This window comes from Eubalaena glacialis, chromosome 17 (assembly GCF_028564815.1).
Source record: "Eubalaena glacialis isolate mEubGla1 chromosome 17, mEubGla1.1.hap2.+ XY, whole genome shotgun sequence".
NCBI classification, from domain to species: domain Eukaryota; kingdom Metazoa; phylum Chordata; class Mammalia; order Artiodactyla; family Balaenidae; genus Eubalaena; species Eubalaena glacialis.
Window position 1 is genome coordinate 82,028,277 of NC_083732.1, and position 21,550 is coordinate 82,049,826.

A 21,550-nucleotide genomic window follows, 5' to 3' on the forward strand; every position below is an offset into this window, starting at 1 on the left:
GAACAGCCTGGGCAGGAACTGAAGGAAGATGTGGAAAACATGCAAATACAACTTCAAATTTTATTATTTTTTAATAAGTTTATTTATTTATTTATTTATTATTTTTGGCTGCGTTGGGTCTTCGTTGTGGTGCGCGGGCTTCTCACTGCAGTGGCTTCTCTCATTGCGGAGCACGGGCTCTAGGCGCACAGGCTTCAGTAGCTGTGGCGCCCGGGCTCAGCAGTTGTGGCTCACGGGCTCTAGAGCGCAGGCTCAGTAGTTGTGGTGCACGGGCTCAGTTGCTCTGCGGCATGTGGGATCTTCCCAGACCAGGGCTTGAACCCATGTCCCCTGCATTGGCAGGCGGATTCTTAATCAAATTTTAAATACCTGCTTTACTTATCATGAAAGCCTGCCAGTCACAAATTAGTTCAGGAAGAAAGAACTGCCCTCTAATGTTCAGACGTGTCTAAGGTCTGTTCAAATTCCAGAACAGAGCTTTAAATTTAAGCAAGAGCCACAGGGAAAAGAAGAATTTTCCAAACCCCACCAGCCACCCAGCTCCAGCCTACCAGAATGATCTGGTCCATTCTTCCTGGTAACCAATATATGAAGTAAGCATTAGGTGTGTTCTCCACATACCTGGGCTATTCAGTTTTTCACTAGGGAAAAAAGTAATTTTTAACTTAGTCTCACAATTCAACATTTAATGAATGCCTAATATATACCACATATTATGCATGCGAAGCACATTTAGAAATGAGTACGACACAAACTCCAGAAACATAAACAAATAATGCCATGTTGTTCGTGAAAGCAATTTAAAGTGACCGTGGTTTTATTTGTGGGCCAAATTCAGACTGCTGCCTTGGAAGGGACAGAGAGTCCAGACTTCCAGCCAGTGCCCGACCTGCCCCTCACCGGGTCTGGGCAGCTACCACTCTTTTTTACAGGGCAGGGACCTTTAGAAGGTCAGGCAGCCTGTCCTCCTCCCTGACGCGGCTCCAGCTCACGCAGCCTTAACGGTGACCCTGGAAAGGCCAGCTCCTCCCACTGCCTCTGACCAAGCCAGCGGCGGCCCCTGGACCTCCTCCGCTGCAGGTCCAGCATCCCGGTCTCAGCCATGCCCTGCCATACCTGACGGGTCCCGCTGCTGGGACAGCGCCCACACGGTGGCCAGGCCAGTCCCCACGTGCAGCCGCCACCTCTGCAGGCACAGCTGTCTCCTAGGCTATCTCCACTTCCGCAAGGCCTTTCCCATGCATGTCCCCTAGGGGGCGACAAAGCGCAAAGGAGAACTCCGGCCTCAGGGAGCTAGTTCTGAGCTGCCTTAAATTCTGCGAAGTGGAGAGGGCTAGCGAGTGCCTGCTTTCTGACTATCAAACTTTTTGTTTTTTTTTAATCCAGAACCTCATGCTTCAAGTTTCAGCTCCAACCTCAGTTTGTCAGAGAGGCTTTTCTTAAATCCCCTTCAATATAAATTAGGTCTCCATTATTTTCTCTTGCCCACTCCCGCCCCCTCCCCCCCCACCCCCCCACCCCCCCCCCCCCGCCATCGTCCGCTTTGAAGCAATTACCGCAATCTGTAATCATGTACTTAACGGTGTATTTATTTATTTGTTTAACCTGTCCCTCCTAAAAGACTGTAAACTCCAAAAATATCAATATCATTTAATTCAAAATACAGTTAAAAGCTTAAAGAGATCAATGTTTAAGGTTAACAAATGCTGCATTTCCCTTGTCGTGAGGACTAGAGCATTTCCAGAACATTCACCTAAGAACCCCCGAGGCTAAGGTTAACCAAGGCAGTCAACTCACACTTCCCAGAGAAACAGACAAGACTAAGGGCTGGGGAAGAAAGAGTGGCTCAGGGTAGGTCAGCCGCCAGCCAACCCACATCCCAGTAAAACCACAACTTCTCCAGTCCTCTGACTCCTGCCCAGCGACGGGTAAGGGCTGCCCCATGGCCGTCCTGGGGCAGGGCTGCACAGAACTTCGGCTCCAGGGGCCTCTTCAGAGTGGAGGAAAGGGCCTCAGTCCCCAGGAAGGGTCTCTCTGAGGTGCTTCCAGTAACCCGCCAAGCCCTGCACCAACTCAGAAATAAAAACAGGGAGCAGAATTCAAAAGCTCTTCTCTCTACCACTGCAGGAGGGAATTGAAAATAATGGACCACGGCTGTGTGTATGGAGCCTGGAAAGTTTCATATCCCTGTGCCTGTTCGGTTCATCACTGCTCTTTCCCTGAAACCAAACACAGATGAAGGCTGGCTCGTCTCTAAGCTAAAATCCACTCAATCACCAGTCCTATGGGTTTTTACTCTGGTCCATTTCTCTAAATCTGCCCCAAACCTCCACTCCCACACCCACTGCCTTGGGGTGAGTGTCGTCATCCCTGGGATGCACCGTAACAGCACCTGATGATGGGTCTTGCTCCTGCCTGCATTTCTGCCTCTCCAAAAAATGTCCTCCTATTTATTCTTTATAACTTCAGAAATTACTAGAAAGCTACAGTAATTCACAGTGTGGTGCTGAGGAAGGATAAACAAATAGATCAATGGAATAGACCAGAGAGCTCAGAAATGGACCCACATGTAATTTTCAACAAAGGATCAAAGTACCTAAGTGGCTGGGCTAGGTGCACCGCACCCCCTCAAGCCTTCAACTCTCAGGGCTTACTTCCAGCATAGTCTCTGGCACCATCTCCTAAAGGATCGGTTTTCCACTGCTAGGACTGTATGAGATCCTCAAGAGGAAACAGCAAATCATATCTCACTGCATTCTCACTTCCTGGCACAAACTTTGGCACAAACATTTGGGTGAACCAAGGAATCTGCTTGGAAGAATAAAAAAAGGAAGAAAGAAGGAAGGAAGGAAGGATGGGAGGGGGGAAGGGAGGGAGAAAGGGAGAATCCTAAGGGGCAGAGAAGTGGTGGTGGCCCCAGAAGAAGAGGCCTGCTGGCAGAGATGGGAAAAAAATATCTAACAGAAAGAAGGAAGCCAGCTAGGGCCCTACAAGGAGGCTTGGGGCTGACTTACAAGGTCCTCCAGGTTGTCAGGACCTCCAAGACCCTTCTTTTCCAGAATGCTGCTCCCAAAGCCCCCTGCTCCTTGGCTCCAGACGCGGTGGCTGATTTGGTCCCCTCATCCCCCTACACCCCCAACAAGGCCAGCAGCTGCCTCTGAAGTCCGGTCCCCACCCTTCCCATCCTGCCTCGGCCCAGACCCAACTAGGGCACAAACGTGCCAGATTCCAGAATTCAAAAATTTGCGGCTCCATTTGTTACATGATTTAAAAGAAGAAAAATCTGTTACCCAAGTTAAAATCCTTTTTCTATTAATATGCCAAGCATAATCTGTTTATAAGCATATAATTATATATTTTATGTTCCTTGAAAAAAAAAGGACGTAACTTCAAACCTACAGTAGCTGTTTAATATGACAATTTGTTTCACCCCCAGATTACTTTTCTTTCTTTTTAAAAAAAAATCAGTCAATGGGAATTCCCTGGCGGTCCAGTGGTTAGGACTCAGTGCTTTCACTACCGGAGCCCAGGTTCAATCCCTTGTCAGGGAACCAAGATCCTGCAAGCTGCACAGTGCGGCAATAAATAAATAAATAATAATAATAAATTTTTAAATCAATCAAAGTCTATCACATTTTCCAACCACAACTGTTTTCAAGGAGCAAGTAGATCTCAGCGCACTAAGCTGCACAGCAGAGAGACTGGGGTCTCGGTGAAAGGGATAAAGAGCAGTGCCCACAGCATCTACGGTGCACCATGACCCGGGTACTGGGCAGGATCATGTCTCCTGCAGATGAAGCGGTGGGTTCCAAGAGTTATGTGACTCCCTCAGGTCAGGAATCTGGTGAGTAGCAGATCTCTGGCCCCAGAGCACGTGTTCATTCCACCCTCCAGACTGTTCCAGCCCTTAAAGTTGACACCTGCCCTTGAGAAATGGCAAAGACAGTGAAAGTTTAACAGAATGAACAGCTGCTAACAAAGAGAAAACAACTCTAGGCTAAATCCCTTCTACATAATTAAATCAGCCCCTCTTGCTGGGGAGGTTTTCAGAAGCAGCATGCATGAAACTATCTACAAGGGAAATGCAATTAAGGAGAGTCTTTTTAATATATCCAATTCTTGACTGCCCTTGCCCTAGGCAGAAACTTAATTCTACTGAAGGACAGCTGTCTTTGAAAAGTTGTTATGTAAATTGTAAGGTAAGGGGAGAAAAGACACAGGAACCATTTTACAAGGTAAATGGGAAACCGGCTGAGAAGGGAGCAGTGCGGTAACAGATCTCCAGTTCCCGGCAATGACCATCGCGGCTGGCTTACCATCAAAAAGCTGGACCTTAGAGACCAAATGCAACTCCATCTTATCATTTATTTTACTGGCTCTCCTACGTTAACCCAACAACCAAGCAAAACAGGAGGCTCTTTTCAGGAATGAGCTGACCACAAGTTAACAGCAACGCATTTTAAAACATGATTTTTGGTCACTTATTACAGCTGAAAATTGAAGGAAACTACAACAAGTGCCAGGTTTTAAAAAAAAAAAAAACTGTTCAGTAAACTCCAGAAGAGGAGAGGTGGGCAGTGCATGTCATGTATCATCAGCAGTAGCCCAATGTCTTGGGAGAGGGAAGGCACCAAACAGAGAAGACAGTGTAATAGGGAAGAACAAATCTGACTCCATATTGGATCTGTTTTTTTTCCTTTAAACTTTGTATTCTGTTGCCTTTGCTATAAGTTAAGAATGTTGCCTAAAATATACAGGTTAGCCCATTCTCAAGGCTCTGACCTTTAAAGGTACAACACTTCTCCATTCACACAAAGATAGATAAAAAGTCGCGACACATAGGATACCATTTGTCTTGGAGGTTTATAGGAACACTGTGACCAGACCTAGGTGCACAGCTGCAAGAACAACGGATTCCGGCACCAAGAAGTTCCCAGCAACCAACCAAACGCCCTCCACTTTTGGCATAAAAGAAGGCTGAATTCTAACTCAGGTAAGATGTTTCGTTGGGACACTAGTCCACCATCTTCTCGGTCTGCTGGCTTTCCAAATAAAGTCACTATTCCTTGCCCAAAAAACTCGTCTCTCGATTTACTGACCTGTCGTGCGGCAAACAGTACGAGCTTGGACTCCTACCATCATCATTGTCAGAAAGAATGCCTGGCATAGTTCAGGGCACCTGACCCACCACTCCGGCTCTGGGTCTGCTCTGTCACTTCACACACACACACACACACACACACACACACACACACTCGCCGGAATCTGACACAACAATGGGATGAGGGCAGGACCAAGGGTCAAAGGACTCTTTACCATCCCTGCCTGGCATGTTGAGAGGAGTGTCATGCAAAGCTGTTGGCTTGAACTGAAGAAACCAAGAAAAGTGCCCCTGGGGTTTGGGCACCAAACACCCAGCAAACATAAGCTCTAGGTGCCTTCTGCAGCCCTCAGCATGCGGGACACTCAGTATAGCTGCTTCGGTAGGCTCAGAAGATGAAGCTGGAGGGGCAGTTGTGGAGGGTAAGCCCTGTGACACTAAGCTTATATTTCCGAAGTCACTGGGCTCTGCCAGGGAACCAGGCTGGAAGGGGGTAGGAGGCAGTCAGATAGTTCATTCATTCTTCCATTCAATAAAGGCACCCTGGGCACCCACTCGGGGCCAGGCGCTGATCCAGGGGTTGGAAGTACAAGCCAGGCAGGCACCCAGAAGTTTGGATTTCATCCCAAGTCAGAGGAAGTTGATTTTTAAAGCCTCAGCTCTGCCATTTCTAAACTGTATGAAGTTGACCTCTCTGAACTTTTGTTCCTTGTCAGTAAATGACACACAAATTAGAGGTGTCGGGAAAACTGAGTAGCAAAAAGCATGAGGTCAGTGCCCCAGTGTGGATGCTTACTGTTAATTACACAGGAAGGAGCCCCAAGGTCAACGTTAAGGGGCTTAGACCAGGTGTTCAGTGGAAGATCCATCGCGGTCCTGCATCCAGCCAGCGGAAAGGGTGCGTCACCCAAGAAGCCAGGGACGGCTGCCTGGAGGAGGTGGCATGTCAGCTTAACTTTAAAGGGTGAGGAACAAGGGCCCACAGAGCTAGGCGGCAGGTAGAGGCTAAATTACAATTTATTGGGCTTCCCTGGTGGCGCAGTGGTTAAGAATCCGCCTGCCAATGCAGGGGACACGGGCTCAAGCCCTAGTCCGGGAAGATCCCACATGCCGCGGAGCAACTAAGCCCGTGTGCCACAACTACTGAGCCTGCGCTCTAGGGCCCGCGCGCCTAGAGCCCGTGCCCCCAACAAGAGACGCCACCGCAATGAGAAGCCCGCGCACCGCAACGAAGAGTGGCCCCCACTCACCGCAACTAGAGAAAGCCCGCGTGCAGCAAGGAAGACCCAATGCAGCCAAAATAAATAAATTTATAAATAAATTACAATTTATCACAGGGTATTACTGGGTTACCAGCAGTAACCAGCTAATCCCTGGCGTTTATGGCTCCCCCTACAGGACACAAAGAAACTTTCCTTCAGCAGCTCGGTGGAACCCTTTCCCTTCAAAACATCCTGGCCAAGTACATGGGTCTAAAGGAACTATCCATTTCACAGAGGAAGAAACTGAGGCCAGGCAACAAGGAGGCCGAGCCAAGGCCCACGCGGCCACAGAGTCAGCAGCATCGGATTCGAACCTCCCGCCCGTCAGGACGCCTGCGCTGGGTCGCTAGCGCGCGCCCCGACCCCGCCCGTTGCCCCGGAAACGGCCCCGCACGCGCGAGCGCACTGCTTTCCCTTGCTCGTTCTTCCGCTAGCACCCTCGTTACTTTTTTTTTTTTTTTAATAAAAACCCAAGGCGGCGGGATACTGCCAGCGATTTAACGTGCCGTCAAAGGACGCCGCTACGTCCGCTCTCCGCCCTGGGCCGCGGATCCCTCCGCCGCCCAGCGGCCTGCGCGCTTCTACCCGACTCCAACCTCGAAACGGCTTCCCGCGCGCCGCGCCGCGCCCCACCCCCACCTCATCCCCACCCCAACCCCCAGCCCGGCTCACCTGCCGCCCGCGTCTCCATGGCAACGCCCCCACCGCGGAGGAAAAAAAAGCCTCGGGCTCTTCCGGGCCCCCTCCCGCGCCGACCGAGAAGGCGGGGCGCTCCGCTGATGCTTCGCTTTTTATTTTTATTTTTTTAAGAAAAGAGCCGGCGCGGTTATGGCGAATCTGCGGCATCCAACATGGCGGATGGAGTCTTCGCCCTCCTCTTCCCGGGGCGCTGACGACGGCGTCGCGAACGTCAGGCTCGGATGACCCTCCCCCAGCGGCGAGAGCGGCCGGGCTGGGCCGGGCTACTGCGCATGCTCGGCTCTGGCGGTCGTGCTTTGTGTCCCACTCCGCAGATTCCGTTGCTCCGGGTTTTGAGCCTCTCCTGGGAAGGGGCTAACGAGAGGCGTGGAATGCAGATTGGAGGATTGGGAGTCTTCACAGTGCTGCCAAAGCCAGCATCTACCTGCCGGCCCATCCTTGGACCCACCCCTGCACTACACCGGGCTGGACGAGGTTAAGGCAGCGCTCCGGTCCCAGTTCCCAGCGATTTAACTTTTCTTGGCTCTAGTTTACTAATTTGTCAATCGGGGCGGTAACAGCCTGCCTCCCTCTCAAAGGTTGCAGTGTTTCCTGAAGTGGGATGCTTTCCGCTAGGAGTACCCGACTTGATTTAGTCTTCCAGACTGAATTAAACAACTGGAACCACCTCGACAGAATGACTGCCTTCTCTCTGTCCTCCTGTCTTGCAGAAAGTCTCAGTTGGGTGTGAGCACGCCTCCCTAACCCTTGCTCGTCTCCCTGAATCTGGCTCACAGTCTTCTTTCTGCAGGCAACAGTATCTGGTTGAGATGTAATGACCTCGTCTTCCTCTCGGTCTACCACTTCCTTCAGATCTCTGCTCAAATGATATCTCCTAGCGGGCCCTCCCAGACCACCCCATGCAAAGTAACCCTCCTAAGTCACTTTCTGTTTTCTCCCTAGTATCAATTACTGCCTGACATTAATTTATCTCCATCTCGTCTTTGTCGCCCCTTTAGTCCCAGAATCTAGAACAGCCTGACAGTAATTTATTGAATAAATTGAGTTCCTGTTGCGTGTATTTTTAAGGTTAGCTTTTGTTTTAACAATGTTTTTCATTTATGGTAGTAATGTATGAAGTTTTCTTTTTAATCCCAACTTACATTTTTAAAAATTGGTCAACTTAAAATGGTGCAGGACTTCCCTGGTGTTCCAGTGGTTAAGACTCAGTGCTTCCAGGACTTCCCTGGTGCGCAGTGGTTAAGAATCCACCTGCCAATGCAGGGGACACGGGTTCGAGCCCTGAACCGGGAGGCTCCCACATGCTGCAGAGCAACTAAGACCGTGCGCCACAACTACTGAGCCTGCGCTCTAGAGCCCGCGAGCCACAACTACTGAACCCGTGTGCCGCAACTACTGAAGCCCATGTGCCTAGAGCCCGTGCTCCACAACAAGAGAAGCCACTGCAATGAGAAGCCCGCGCACCGCAACGAAGAGTAGCCCCGGCTCGCCGCCACTAGAGAAAGCCCGCGCGCAGTAACAAAGCGCCAATGCAACCAAAAATAAATAAATAAATAAATTTTTAAATACTATTTTTAAAAAGTATTAAAAAAAAAGAAGAAGAAGAAGAAGAAGACTCCGTGCTTCCAATGCAGGGGGTCTGGGTTCGCTCCCTGGTCAGGGAGCTAAGATCCCACATGTTGTGTAGCATGGCCAATACATTAAAAAAAGAAAAAAATGGTGCATGTGGTACAGAGACAAGGCCCCCAAAAAATGTAAAAGTGAACTTCAAGTGAGAAATCTGGGAAATACTGATGTATTTTTGTGGTTCTCTTGAAGTGCTAATCTGCGCCTGTTGTCTTTTCCTGGAATAGCCTTCCCTCCTATTGCTGCTCGACTTGAGAAATTGTCCTTCAGTTCATGCCTGTGTGTTCCCACACTCCTGCTCACACTTCCCTTTACCGTCCCCACACCCGTTGCATTTATCTGTTTGCTCAGCCCCCCTTCCCATGAGCTAGACCATGAACTTCATGAGCACAGATTTTTTTTTATCCTTGTCTCCCAGCTCCTACTGCACAGAAGTGTCACTCAGCACATTTGTTCCCATTGTCACTTGTTTTCCAGTTAGTAAAACTCCTGTGAACACTGAGATTTAGGATGACGCTCTGATTTCTCAGGAACATTCTGCCTTGCTCCTTAATCCTGTTCTTGGGAAATAAAGAGTCATTATAAGACCCCAAATTTACCCAGTCCATTAAATATATGTTCAGGGATATCTCCTCCCCCAACCCCTTTGTTTCATCCTCACAACAACTGGAGGGCTAAATTGGACAGATATGATTATCGTGCTTTTCTTGAAGAGAAAAGGAATGTTCAGAGAGGTTAGGTGGCTTTCTGAGATCACACAGCAAGCCAGTGAAATCCCAGGTGTGGAACTGGACTTTCCATGCCCAATATTCTCCCCACATGGCCATCGGGGATGGGCCCACAGTACCCACTACCCCCCCAAAAGGGCCAATTTCAAGGCAATCATAGGGTTATTGCCACCCACCACATCCTACATCTCAAGATAGATGGTGAGGTGGAGCCCATCACAGTCCTTCATTTGCAAATGAACTGCTCGAGAAGCTGCATTGATGAGCTTTCCTTTTCAGAACGATAAATATTTGCAATAACCACTATTTTGCTGTGAATCGATTTCTGTCAGGAAATTAGAGTTGTTCTGAGTTGCTGACAGTATTGGTTTTGTGCTGGGTTGCCTTTCTGGCAACAGCATTTAAATGTTAGTTATTGATTAGCAGATGGATTGCTCCTAGATGTTGTGACCAAAATGAATTTTGGAAATGAATCAATTTAAAGTTTGTCTCAAAACCCAATTGCCTCAGAATATTAATAAAGTCAAATTTTAAAAAAAAGAAATTGTGGATTATGAATGACAGTCCCGGGTTAATGATTTGGCCAGTTATGATTTTCTCCGTTATTCTCATGGCATTTTCTTCCTTCTCTATTCAAAGAAGAATCTCTGAGCACCTATCATTACTGAAAACTGGCCTGGCCACAGGCATACAGAAATGACGAAGAGCCAGTCCCTTTCTATGGGACCAGATCTGCAAATGGAGAGAAGAGGCCACCCCTGGCTTTGCTGAGTGATTTGCACATTTTCAGTCAGCAAAAATCTTTATTCTTTCCATTTGCGTACTATCCCAAAATGCCTTCAATTAATGAAGGCGCATTAGTGGAATTAAATATAAATTGCTCAAAATTGTATTATTAATGGCATCCTGCTTCAACGACAGTTCCTAGAGGAGATGAGTTTCCCAGCTGGCCCTCTGGTGTCCATCAGCCTCTCAAGGCTAGCACGGGAGTGAATTTGTGCCAGAAATGTATCACCATGAAATGGCATTTGGTTATATAATAATAAATTAATATAATTGAATATATTTGTGTCAATAATTTTATAGTTATGTCTAATAGGTATATGACAAATGAGCATTTACAGGAAAACAGAAAAATTTATATATATAATTTTATAAGATGTTTTCTTGAAAGCAGGTTCTGATAAAGTATACATACGAGTGACCTCAAAATAATGGGCCTTGAGGCACACAGAAGTTGATAAGATCAGAGGTTGGGATAATCACAGTCTGAGTGAAGTGTTAAAATCTGAATAGGCACATTATAGAGAAAAATCTATTTAAAACTGTATAAAAGAAGAGGTTGTAATAGTAGAATGATTTGAGCAATTTGAGAACATAATTATGACCTTAGGAAGCAACATCCTCTCTAGTTCTTCCTTTTCAGTGGCCATGGTGTGCCATCTCATCACCAGCACCACATATTGTACCCTCAGCACACACACATTGATCTCAATAGTATTTTTCGTTAGCGGTACCCAGGGCTCCTTCAAAGGACCTGAGTCCACGTCTGGAAGCAGGGGAAAGTCAGAATGGCCTGAGACAACTTGCTCTTGCCAGAAAACCAGGCTGCTGTCAAAAGTGCTGGGCTGTTGCTGAAAGGACAAAGGAGTTGACTGAAAAGGAAATGGGGTCCCTCTGGTCAGGTTGTGACAACTTGGATATAACAAAGAATAGCTGGGTCTACAGTTGTCGATTTACCAGAACAAGTTGAATCTGTGAAAAGCCATGAGTCCTTAATGATCAAAAAGGATAAGTTAGGGACTTCCCTGGTGGCTCAGTGGTTAAGAATCCGCCTGCCAGTGCAGGGGACACGGGTTCGAGCCCTGGTCCGGGAAGATCCCACATGCCGCGGAGCAACAAAGCCCGTGTGCCACAACTACTGAGCCCACGCGCCACAACTACTAAAGCCCATGCACCTAGAGCCCATGCTCTGCAACAAGAGAAGCCACCGCAATGAGAAGCCTGTGCACCGCAACGAAGAGTAGTCCCCGCTCACCGCAACGAGAGAAAGCCCGCGTGCAGCAACGAAGACCCAACATAGCCAAAAATTAATTAATTAATTTTTTTAAAAGTAGGCTGGTCTCCGCAAAATTCAAATATCAGAGGGGGCTGACATCCAGACTTGCTGACCTGTTCTTCCATCCTTACACACCACTGACACTTATGTCAAAAAGAAAGCAGAGAGCAGTCTGGCCTGGGAGTCATTTGCTGCAAATGAATAAATCCTGAGAAGGGTGAGGGTGAAACCTGCATTCCCCCGATGCCTCAGGCTACCGTCCTCCAGTGACCAGGCTCAGGCAAGCATCAACTCCTCCCTCCCCCAGTCACCCTCCAGCCTCTGGTGAAGTTCATCAGTGCCGACATCTCCCATGATCTCACCTTCTTAAAGTGCATTTGGCACACTTACAGCCTCCCATGGACGATACGGGGTTCCCCCGGCACACAATCCACTTTCCCCTCCTGCTTCCTGCTGGAGCTGTGTGTATGACAGGAGAAACCCAGATCAGTCTTACCATCAGGAGCTCCTTCTGCCACAACTGGAACATCCTTGGCTCTCAGAAACTGTGTCGGAAGGAAGAGAAATGGAATGAATAAATGTCTCCATTTGCTACTGTTAGCAGATAAACATTAACAGGAACATTTAGGGGAGGGTGGCCCCTGTTTAGAAATGTATATGGGCATCTCTGCAAGGGTCCCCAAGTTAAGGTTTAACACAGAATGTTGGAGTTAAAATGACTTTAAAGATCTTTGAATCAAACCCCCTTATATTACAGATGGGTAAACTGAGGTCCAGAGCTGCTAAGCCTGTTGTTCACCAGGCAACCAGGATGGCGAGGGCATGCAAACCATGTTTTCCAAGTGACTTTAAAGAAGCTGGAAATGTTTAGTGTTCTTTCCCTGGGAGAAGACAGCATTTAGTGGGGACACACGTGTTGATCTTTAAATATCCAAAAGGTGATTCTAGGAAGAAGAGCTTCTTAAGAAAACAAAGTGTCCAAAGATGAAACAGTTGCCCCCTAGATGCAGTGAGTGCTCTAACCCTGGAGGTGCCCAACCACAAACTGAGAAATAACTTATAGAAAGAGGAGAAGCATCAAAATGGGAGCAGGGGAAATGGCTAAAATGATAAAGGCAGGAAATACCAGTGCAGAGAGCGTACGGAGCAAGCGGAACTCTCGGACGCTGCTCATGGGAGAGGTAACGGCACAACCACCTTGGAAAACTGATGGACCGTTTCTGATGAGGTTAAACTTACATCTGCCCTGTGATCTAACAAATTCACTCCCAGGAACAGACGCAACAGAAGTGCACACGCATGTTTCACCAAGGGACATTTAAGAGATGCTCTTAGCACATTACTCTTAATAGCCCCAACTCGGAAACTACACAACTGCTCATTAACAGTGAAATGAATAAATACATGTTAGTATATTCACACAATGGAATACTATATAGAAGTCCCAGAGCTTTTTCTGTAAAGGGCCAGAGAGTATCTCCAGCTTTGTGGACCTTACGGTCTTCTCAGCTTTTGTCTCTGTAGTGCAGTGCAGAATGCAGCCATAGACATGTACACAACTTAATTGGCATGGCTATGTTTAAAAAAACAAAAACAAAAAACAAAAGACCCCACAACTTTATTTATGAAAACAGATGGAAGGTTGAATTTGGCCTGCCAGCCGTAGAATGCCAACCCTACAATACAGTAATAAAAATGGACCAAAAAAAAAAAAAATGGACAATCTGGGCTTCCCTGGTGGTGCAGTGGTTGAGAATCTGCCTGCCAATGCAGGGGACACGGGTTCGAGCTCTGGTCTGGGAGGATCCCACATGCCGCGGAGCAACTAGGCCCGTTAGCCACTACTACTGAGCCTGCGCGTCTGGAGCCTGTGCTCCGCAACAAGAGAGGCCGCGACAGTGAGAGGCCCGCGCACCGCGACGAAGAGTGGCCCCCGCTTGCCACAACTAGAGAAAGCCCTCGCCCAGAAACGAAGACCCAACACAGCCAAAAATAAATAAATTAATTAAAAAAAAAAAAAAGGACAATCTATAGCCACACCCAACAATATGGATGAACCTCACAAACACAGTGTTGAGCAAAAGAAACCAGACCCAAGAGCACGTACTGCATGATTCCGTTTATATAAGGTACAAACACAGGCAGAGCTACAGTCGAGGGTGTTGGAGGCCAGGACGGTAGTCATGCTCTTGCAGGGTGAGCGACTAGAAGGGGGAGTGAGGAGGTCCTGGGGATGCTATTTCCCATCTGGGCCCTGAGTACATAGTGTGTTCAGTTTTTGAAAGTTCATCAAGATGCAGAGTTATGATATGTGTATTTTCCTTCTTTCTTTCTTTTCTCTTTTTCTTTTTTTTGCGACGCCGCACAGCTTGTGGGATCTCAGTTCCCTGACCAGGGATTGAACCTGGGCCACAGCAGTGAAAGTGCCAAATCCCAACCACTAGACCACCAGAGAACTCCCTGATATGTGTACTTTCTGAGTATATATAAAAAGATGTTCCATTAAAAAAAGGTTTTCCACTAATTAGAAAAGATACATGCACCCTAATGTTCATAGCAGCATTGTTTACAATTGCCAAGATACGGAAGCAACCTAAGTGTCCATCAACAGATGAATGGGTACTTCCCTGGTGGCACAGTGGATAAGAATCCACCTGCCAATGCAGGGGACATGGGTTCAATCCCTGGTCTGGGAAGATCCCACATGCCGCGGAGCAACTAAGACCGCGCGCCACAACTACTGAAGCCCAAGTGCCTAGAGCCTGTGCTCTGCAACAAGAGAAGCCACTGCAATGAGAAGCCTGTGCACCACAACGAAGAGTAGCCCTGCTCGCCACAACTAGAGAAAGCCTGCGCACAGCAACAAAGACCCAACACAGCCAAAAATAAATTAAAAAATAAAAAATAAAAATAAATAAATAAATGGATGCATGTAGTTAAAAAAAGAAAAACAGATGAATGAATAAAGAAGATGTGGTGTATATATACAATGGAATATTACTCAGCCATTAAAAAGAATGAAATAATGCCATTTGCAGCAACATGGGTAGAGCTAGAGATTGTCATACTGAGTGAAGTAAGTCAGACAGAGAAAGACAAATATCACTTATATGCAGAATCTAAAAAAAAAAAATGATACAAATGAACATATTTACAAAACAGAAACAGACTCATAGACTTAAAGAATGAACTTATGGTTACGGGGGTGGGGGGAAGGGTGGGGGGGAGGGATAGATTGAGAGTTTGGGATGGACATGTGCACACTGCTGTATTTAAAATGGATAACCAACCAGAACCTACTGTATAGCACAGGGAACTCTGCTCAGTATTATGTAACAACCTAAATGGGAAAAGAATTTGAAAAAGAATAGATACATGTATATGTATAACTGAATCACTTTGCTGCACACCTGAAATTAACACAACATTGTTAACCAACTATACTCCAATAGAAAATAAAAAGTTAAAAAAAGATGTGATATATATATATATGTATATATATATATATACACACACACATATACACACAACGGAATACTACTCAGCCAAAAAAAAGAACGAAATTTTGCCATTTGCAGCAATAGAGATGGACTTGGGTATTATGCTAAGTGAAATAAGTCAGAGAAAGACAAATACTGTATGATATCACTTACATGTGGAATCTAAAGAATACAACAAACTAGTGAATATAACAAAAAAGCTGACTCACAGATATAGAGAACTAGTGGTTACCAGTGGGGAGGGGCAATATAGGGGTAGGGGTAGGGGAGTAAGAGGTACAAACTATTGATGTTAGGCATAAAATAAGCTACAAGGATATATTGTACAGCATGGGAGATATAGCCAATATTTTACAATAACTATAAATGGAGTATAAACTTTAAAAATTGTGAATCACTATATTGTACACCTATAACATATAATATTGTACAGCAACTATACTTCAGTTTTAAAAAAGGGTTTTCAATTTAAAAAAAGTTAAAAAATAAACAGGAGCAGGGCAGCTGTTGGCTTGTGGTCTCCGATTTGTGACTAATTCCTAGACACAAAGTTGGATGATAACAAAGCTGGAACTAAAATCCAGGTCTCTAGCTCCCAGTAAGGAGCAGACAAGGAACTGTTGCTCAGTGAACATTTCTGTGTGTAAGCCACATGCAGCATTCAATCTTCTTAATAGCTCTCAGAGAAGGCATTATTGTGTTCATTTTTGCAGATGAGAAAACTGGGGCCCAGAGGGGGTCTGGATTTAGCTAGGTAGCGGCAGCAGAAATGTCATCTGAGCCCAGGACTGTCTGATTCCAGCCCCATGTTCTTAAGCTGCTCCACAAGTTTTAAATGCAAACGTGGTGCTTCTTATATGAGTGTTGCATGAGCATAAAAATAAGCTGTCAACCTCATGTTAAGAAATATTATCCAGTTATCACTGGCTTTGGCTGCCAGCAGCCAGGGCTGCTAAATCTTATTAGGCGATGGCTCTGCTGACTGCTTCTGGGCAAACCCTGGCCACGGGCACAGCCGGGAGGGAGAACATAGGGCCTCCACAGGCATTTTCACTGTGCTTTCTCTCTCTGAATCAAGTGGGGTGGGTGGGAGTGGGGGAGAAAGAGGATGGAGTGAGAACCAGGTGGGATTCTGGGTGAGGCAGGCACACTGAAGGTGGAGGGGCTCATACCAAGCTGAGCGAGCTTGAACCAGAAACCAGAAATCGGAAACCAGAAACCAGAAACAAAACTGGAAACTGGAAGCCATGCTTCCTTCAGGAACCATCTCTCCCTCACGTTTGCCTCCACTTCTGAGATGACCCTCTCCCTCTCCCCCATCCCCCGCCTCCAATACCGGTTGTAAAAAGCGAGAGAAAGGTACCTCCTCATCCAACCAAGAGAGGTGTAGGATGAAGGTCTACCTTTCAGTATTTTGTGACTATTTCAATTTATTTTCAGTAGTTAAAAATCGGGAGTTACATGGAGGAAACTTAAATGCATATTTCCAAAATGAAAGAGGCCCGTCTGAACAGGCTACATACTATACAGTTCCAAAGATATGAACATTCTGGAAAAGAACAGAGACAGTGAAAAGATCAGTGGTGGCCAGGGGTTGCTGGGAGGGTAAATGAAGAGGGATGAATAGGTGGAGCACAGAAAAGTTTTAGGGCAACGAAATGACTGTGGTTGACACTGTGTTGGTACATACATGTCATTATACATTTGTCTAAATCCATAGAATGTACAACACAAAGAATGAATGTAAACTATGGCCTTTAGTTAGTAATGATGTATCAATATTGGTTCATCAATTGTAACCAATGTACCACACTAATGCAAGATGCTAATAATAGGAGAGACTGGAATGGGGCTGGGGGAGGGAGTATATGGGAACTCCCTGTACTTTCCATGCATTTTTTCTGTAACCTAAAACTTCTCTAAAAAACAGTCTATTAATTTTTTTTTAAAAGTCAGGTGAGTTCATGGGAAAATCTGGATTTCTGGCTTCAATGGAAAACTCTGGTCTGTTAACACAGAGCCTGCTGCATTCCTCGGTCTGCCAGAGTCTAGCAACAATCAATCCCATGGAAGAAGCACAGCTTTTCCTCTGGGGCTCCCTCTATTAGGACACCCCAATTTTGTCAAAGCCAAAACAAGCCAGTGTCACTCTTTTATGTTGTCCATCTGGACTTTGGGGTCATTGGAGTTTGGGATGCCAAGACTAAGACCAGTAATTTAGTGCAATAGGTTTCAAACTGGGTTCCTCAGAGACCTTCCTGCCTCCAGGGGTATTGGGTTAGGGGAGGAGAGGGGGAAGTGTGTGGGCTCTGGCCCCCTCACTGCTGCTTCTCCTTTATCTGCTGGACCTGTTGGACTTACTGTATAGGATGTACTCCAAAAAAGTGGTCTGTGGCTAAATATACGTGCAAACACTGGGCTAACCCAAATGCCTAGGGTTTTGAGAATCCAAAGGGCAGTGTCCGGCTGAAGGTGATTGCTCAGAGGGGAGGCGGTGTTACGTCTCTTGATTGTCCCTCTTAAGTTCCCTCTATCAGACCCCTCAATTTCCATTTATGTCTCGTCACTAACAGTTCATCACGGTGTCACCCATTTCTGATGTGACTGGCTTTGAGGGCTGTTTCCTGCTGATGGAACATCCCTTCCCGTCTGTGCAGGACTGCCTCGTTTGCTGCACCAGCTTTGTCCTCCTGCCACACCGCTCCTCCCAGACCCTCTCAATTCAGGGTTAAGGCCCAGAGATTTTATTAAAAGAAAACGAAAGCATGTAGGCCTGATAAACATTAGGTCTGTGAGATGCACTAGGAAAATGAGACCTCTGCACGAAAGCAAACTTTCAAAGTGCTCGCTCTTGGGAAGTCCCTGGCGGTCCAGTGGTTAGGACTCGGTACTTTTATTGCAGGGGGCCCGGGTTCGATTCCCTCGTCAGGGAACTAAGATCCCACAAGCCACGGTGCAGCCAAACAAAACCAAACCAAACCAAGTGCTTGCTCTTGTTATAGAGTGTGGGGAAGGCAGATGGGGTCCCAGAGCACCTTCCTGCTCCGGGAGACCCTTCGGGGACTCTGCTGCAAGCTGCTCTTGGGGTCGAGGCTCCAGGCTCAGAGCCTCTGGCCTGCCAGGTGCACCGTCTGTGTCCCCTTTGAGCTGCTCACGTATCACACTGCTCCCTCCGCTTCAGGCTGCTCTTATATACCCTTGTGACTATACCCTTGTGACTTTACTTTTAGGAAAGTTTTCATGAACTTGGTGCCTCTCCAGTGTGTCTGTCTCCTACACGTGTCCTGTATCATACTGCTCACTTTCTTTTCATAGGTTGACCATATATATATCACTCAGTCATAGCATCCCCAAAACTTTTTTTTTTTTTGGCCTCACTGCTGGGTTTGCAGGATCTTATCTCCCCGACCAGGGCTCGAACCTGGGCCCCGGCAGTGGAAGCTCAGAGTCCTAACCATTGGACCGCCAGGGAAGTCCCACCAGAAATGTCTATAAAGTAACCGTTATGCACCAGACGCTGTGTAGGAAGCTGGTCTTTGTCCTCAGGAAGCTCATCCTCTTGATAGAGAAGATAATCATGTGAAAAATTAACTGCTCTAGGAGTCCCACACTTACCGTGTAGCAAGCACAGGAAGAGAGGCGTGGGTGTGGGGCGAGCAGAGCGCAGGAGGGAGCAGCTAAACCCACCCCCAGAACTAGGGCAACAGCTCAGAGGTGAAACCTGAGCCAGTCTCCAAGAGCAAGTGGGTACTTGACCGGAGGGGCGGGGCATCGCCCACAGAGGGTACGCCTGGGCAAAGGTGTAAAGAACATCACCGTGTGTTTCAGGAAAGGCTGGTGCCTCTGGGGGCCAGCACGCAGCGACTACCTGGGCAGAGAGACGTTTTGCATCCGAGGAAGAGCTGAGCCGGGGCAGCTGCTTAGTCCGAGGGCATCAGGGATGGTGGGAGGGAAGCCGAAACTTAATCCTCTTATCAGATCAGCACAGCCCGGTCCTGCCTCTGCTCTGTCCTTCTCACCACGTCAGCGGCTTGCCACAGGGGCGGGTGACCCACACCTGCCGCTTGTCCTGTGCTGGAGCGAGCTGGTAGAAGTGAAGTCACGTGGGTACGAGTGTGTGCTTGTCACCTGTTCCTCCTCTATGATTTATTAGGGTCAGCTGTCCAATTTGTGCTTCTTCATGTATCAACTTCATCGTCATCTTCCAATGTCGGGACTGGAAAGCAGGAGTTTCTATCTGGGTCCATGGCTTTGGGGGAAATGTATCAGCATCCTGAAATTATGTACAGAATTGTGTTAGCATGGGCATTTTTCCCAGGGAAAGGCTCCCAAGCTTTTTTCAGAGCCTTAAACGGTTCTGAGACCCTTTTCATTGGAGGAAAAGGCAAACAAAACCTCCCAAGAGCCGTGGATGCTTTTTCCCAAGAACATAAGTACAGGAGGAGCAGCGTTGAGATCAGCACTGAAGTTGGACAGTGGGCGTAGCTGATCCTAAGTCCAACCAAATAAATACGTACTTCAAAAAACACTTTGCTTACTAAAATTCAAAATAAAACGTGATCTTTGACAATGCTGGACTATCTAGTGTAACCATTATAATAGCAGTTCTAATTGGCTTTTTCGTATGTATTTGTGTGTGTTTTCATATTTTATTACCTTTTTACTTATTAAGGGATTTCCTCTCATACCTAATCTGCAAATGAAACACTGAGGGAGCAGAGCAGCCTGAGGGCGTGGGGTTTTGTTTGTTCATTTGCTATAAAATAAGATCAATAAATCCCTCATGAGGGCTGTAATAGAGATTAAGTGCATACGACTATGACATGCCATGCCATTACTGTTAAAGTAAAGCTGACTTCATGATCCCAAGGGGGTGAAACATGATTTTCACTGGTTCCAGGGTTGCACGAAATAGCAGTCAGAATTTTTAAAAAGTAAAAATAACGACAACAACAAAAATGTCAAATGATATTGAATGCCACCTGTAAGTCCATCCCTGATTTATGCACTTTATAACCATCTCAGGAGGCAAGGCATCGGATCCAAGGAGGTGGGCAGAGACAGATAAGGCCCAGCCTCCAGGTTTAGTCGGAAACCGGGGTCTCAGGCAGCTGAGAAGCAGACTGGGAAGCAGGGACAAAGGCTCTGCTGACCCCAGATGTTAGAACTGACATTCATTAACAGGGTCATGAGGGTGAGAGTGAAGACCATGGCCACAGAACCCCAGTTATTAGAATGGGAACATGGTAGGTAGGGAGAGAAGAACGGATGCGGGTTGAGAATTTAAAATGATCACACCCCGGCCACCTACTGCAGGTGGCCTTGCTTGTATGTTCTTTCCAGCACTGGGTCCATTTTCATGAATTATACACTGACGCTCATGACCACTATCCATGTACAAACGCAGACACATTCACACATCAGAAGGTTTGGGGACCACAAATGAACATTTCAGGGCAGGACATGGGGGCCCTGCCTGCTGTATGAGAGCTCAGTTTCAACAGTCGACACCTTTGTTCTACAAACTTTGCTGCAAGTGGACTCGAGTGATCATTTGAGAGTGATGGCTTTCCCACTGCTCCCTAGAGCTGGATTGGCCTGGGCTGGCCTCCAGGTCCCCTGAAACCCTCCAACACCAGCAGTTCTGCCCACGTTGACCTCTATACTGAGGCTCCCTGTAAGATATCACTTGGGAAAAAAAAAAAAAAGGTTTTGCTGTTAGAACAACTTTTTAATTTAAAAACATAGTTCTATTGATCTTTCCATAACGTTATTCTGTGAAGATCAGTGGAATGGGGCACTGAAAGCAATGACACTCATAGTAAGCTGGTCAAAAGCAGCGCCTTGTTAAGCCCAGTAGGGACAACTCTTCAGACTTAAGCCAGGGCTCTGTGTGTTCAGTCTTCGGGGATAAACAAAGTTAAACAGATACAAAATGCTGGGGCGCGGGAGGTGTCAAAGACAGTGTCTACAGAGTAATGAGTCCTTGAGGAATAGCTCCCTTTCTGACACGTGGTTTTCAGTGCTCATCATTTAGGTCTTTTTTGCACATGCAAGTTGGGACTGCCCAGCTGCGGCAGGGGTGGAGGTGGGGTAAATCTGAGCAGGACAGTGAGGGGCTGAGGCTGATTAATTCATTTTAGTTTCCAAGCAGAATGGGTCTGGGGTCGGACAGCCGATATGCGTACCGAGGGTGATGGGTGGTGGATACAGGAGGGGTCTGACACTGCTGCACCCAGAGCCCCCATCTCTCAACTCCTAGGCTAGTAATTGCCTACAAGATCAGTGAGTTTCCAGCCTGCTTACTTTGTATTTATTTATTTTATTATTATTATTATTTTTTGGTCACGCCATGCGGCATGTGGAATCTTAGTTCCCCAACCAGGGATCAAACCCGCACCCGCTGCACTGGAAGTGCGGAGTCTTAACCACTGGACCGCCAGGGAAGTCCCCAGCCTGCTTACTTTGTATCCCACCAATTATTCAAGCAAAGAATGCAGTTCCCTCAAGATAAAAGAGCAAAACAAAACAAAACAAAACACACACACACAACCATTCTTGTGCAAGGAAATCGC

At 46.9% G+C, this 21,550-nt stretch overlaps 1 protein-coding gene across 16 annotated transcripts in view; it reads right to left on the reverse strand.

Annotated features, from left to right (window-relative positions):
* ZFAT (zinc finger and AT-hook domain containing) overlaps positions 1-21,550 on the reverse strand; it is a 452,145-nt gene that overhangs the window by 348,888 nt on the left and 81,707 nt on the right. For 13 of the 16 annotated variants that reach the window (XR_009697705.1, XM_061172112.1, XM_061172111.1 and 10 more), the window contains 3 exons: positions 18,844-19,248; positions 11,838-12,020; positions 7,036-7,416 (listed from right to left, as the gene is read on the reverse strand). Coding sequence is in view for 13 of the 16 variants with exons in the window: in XM_061172112.1 (XP_061028095.1) it covers positions 7,036-7,054 (19 nt within the window). In the remaining 3 variants the exon portion in view is untranslated. Of the gene's footprint in view, positions 1-1,116; positions 1,202-3,014; positions 3,100-7,035; positions 7,417-11,837; positions 12,021-18,843; positions 19,249-21,550 lie in introns of those variants that run through there. The other 3 variants (XM_061172121.1, XM_061172115.1, XM_061172114.1) reach the window with 3 other exon arrangements.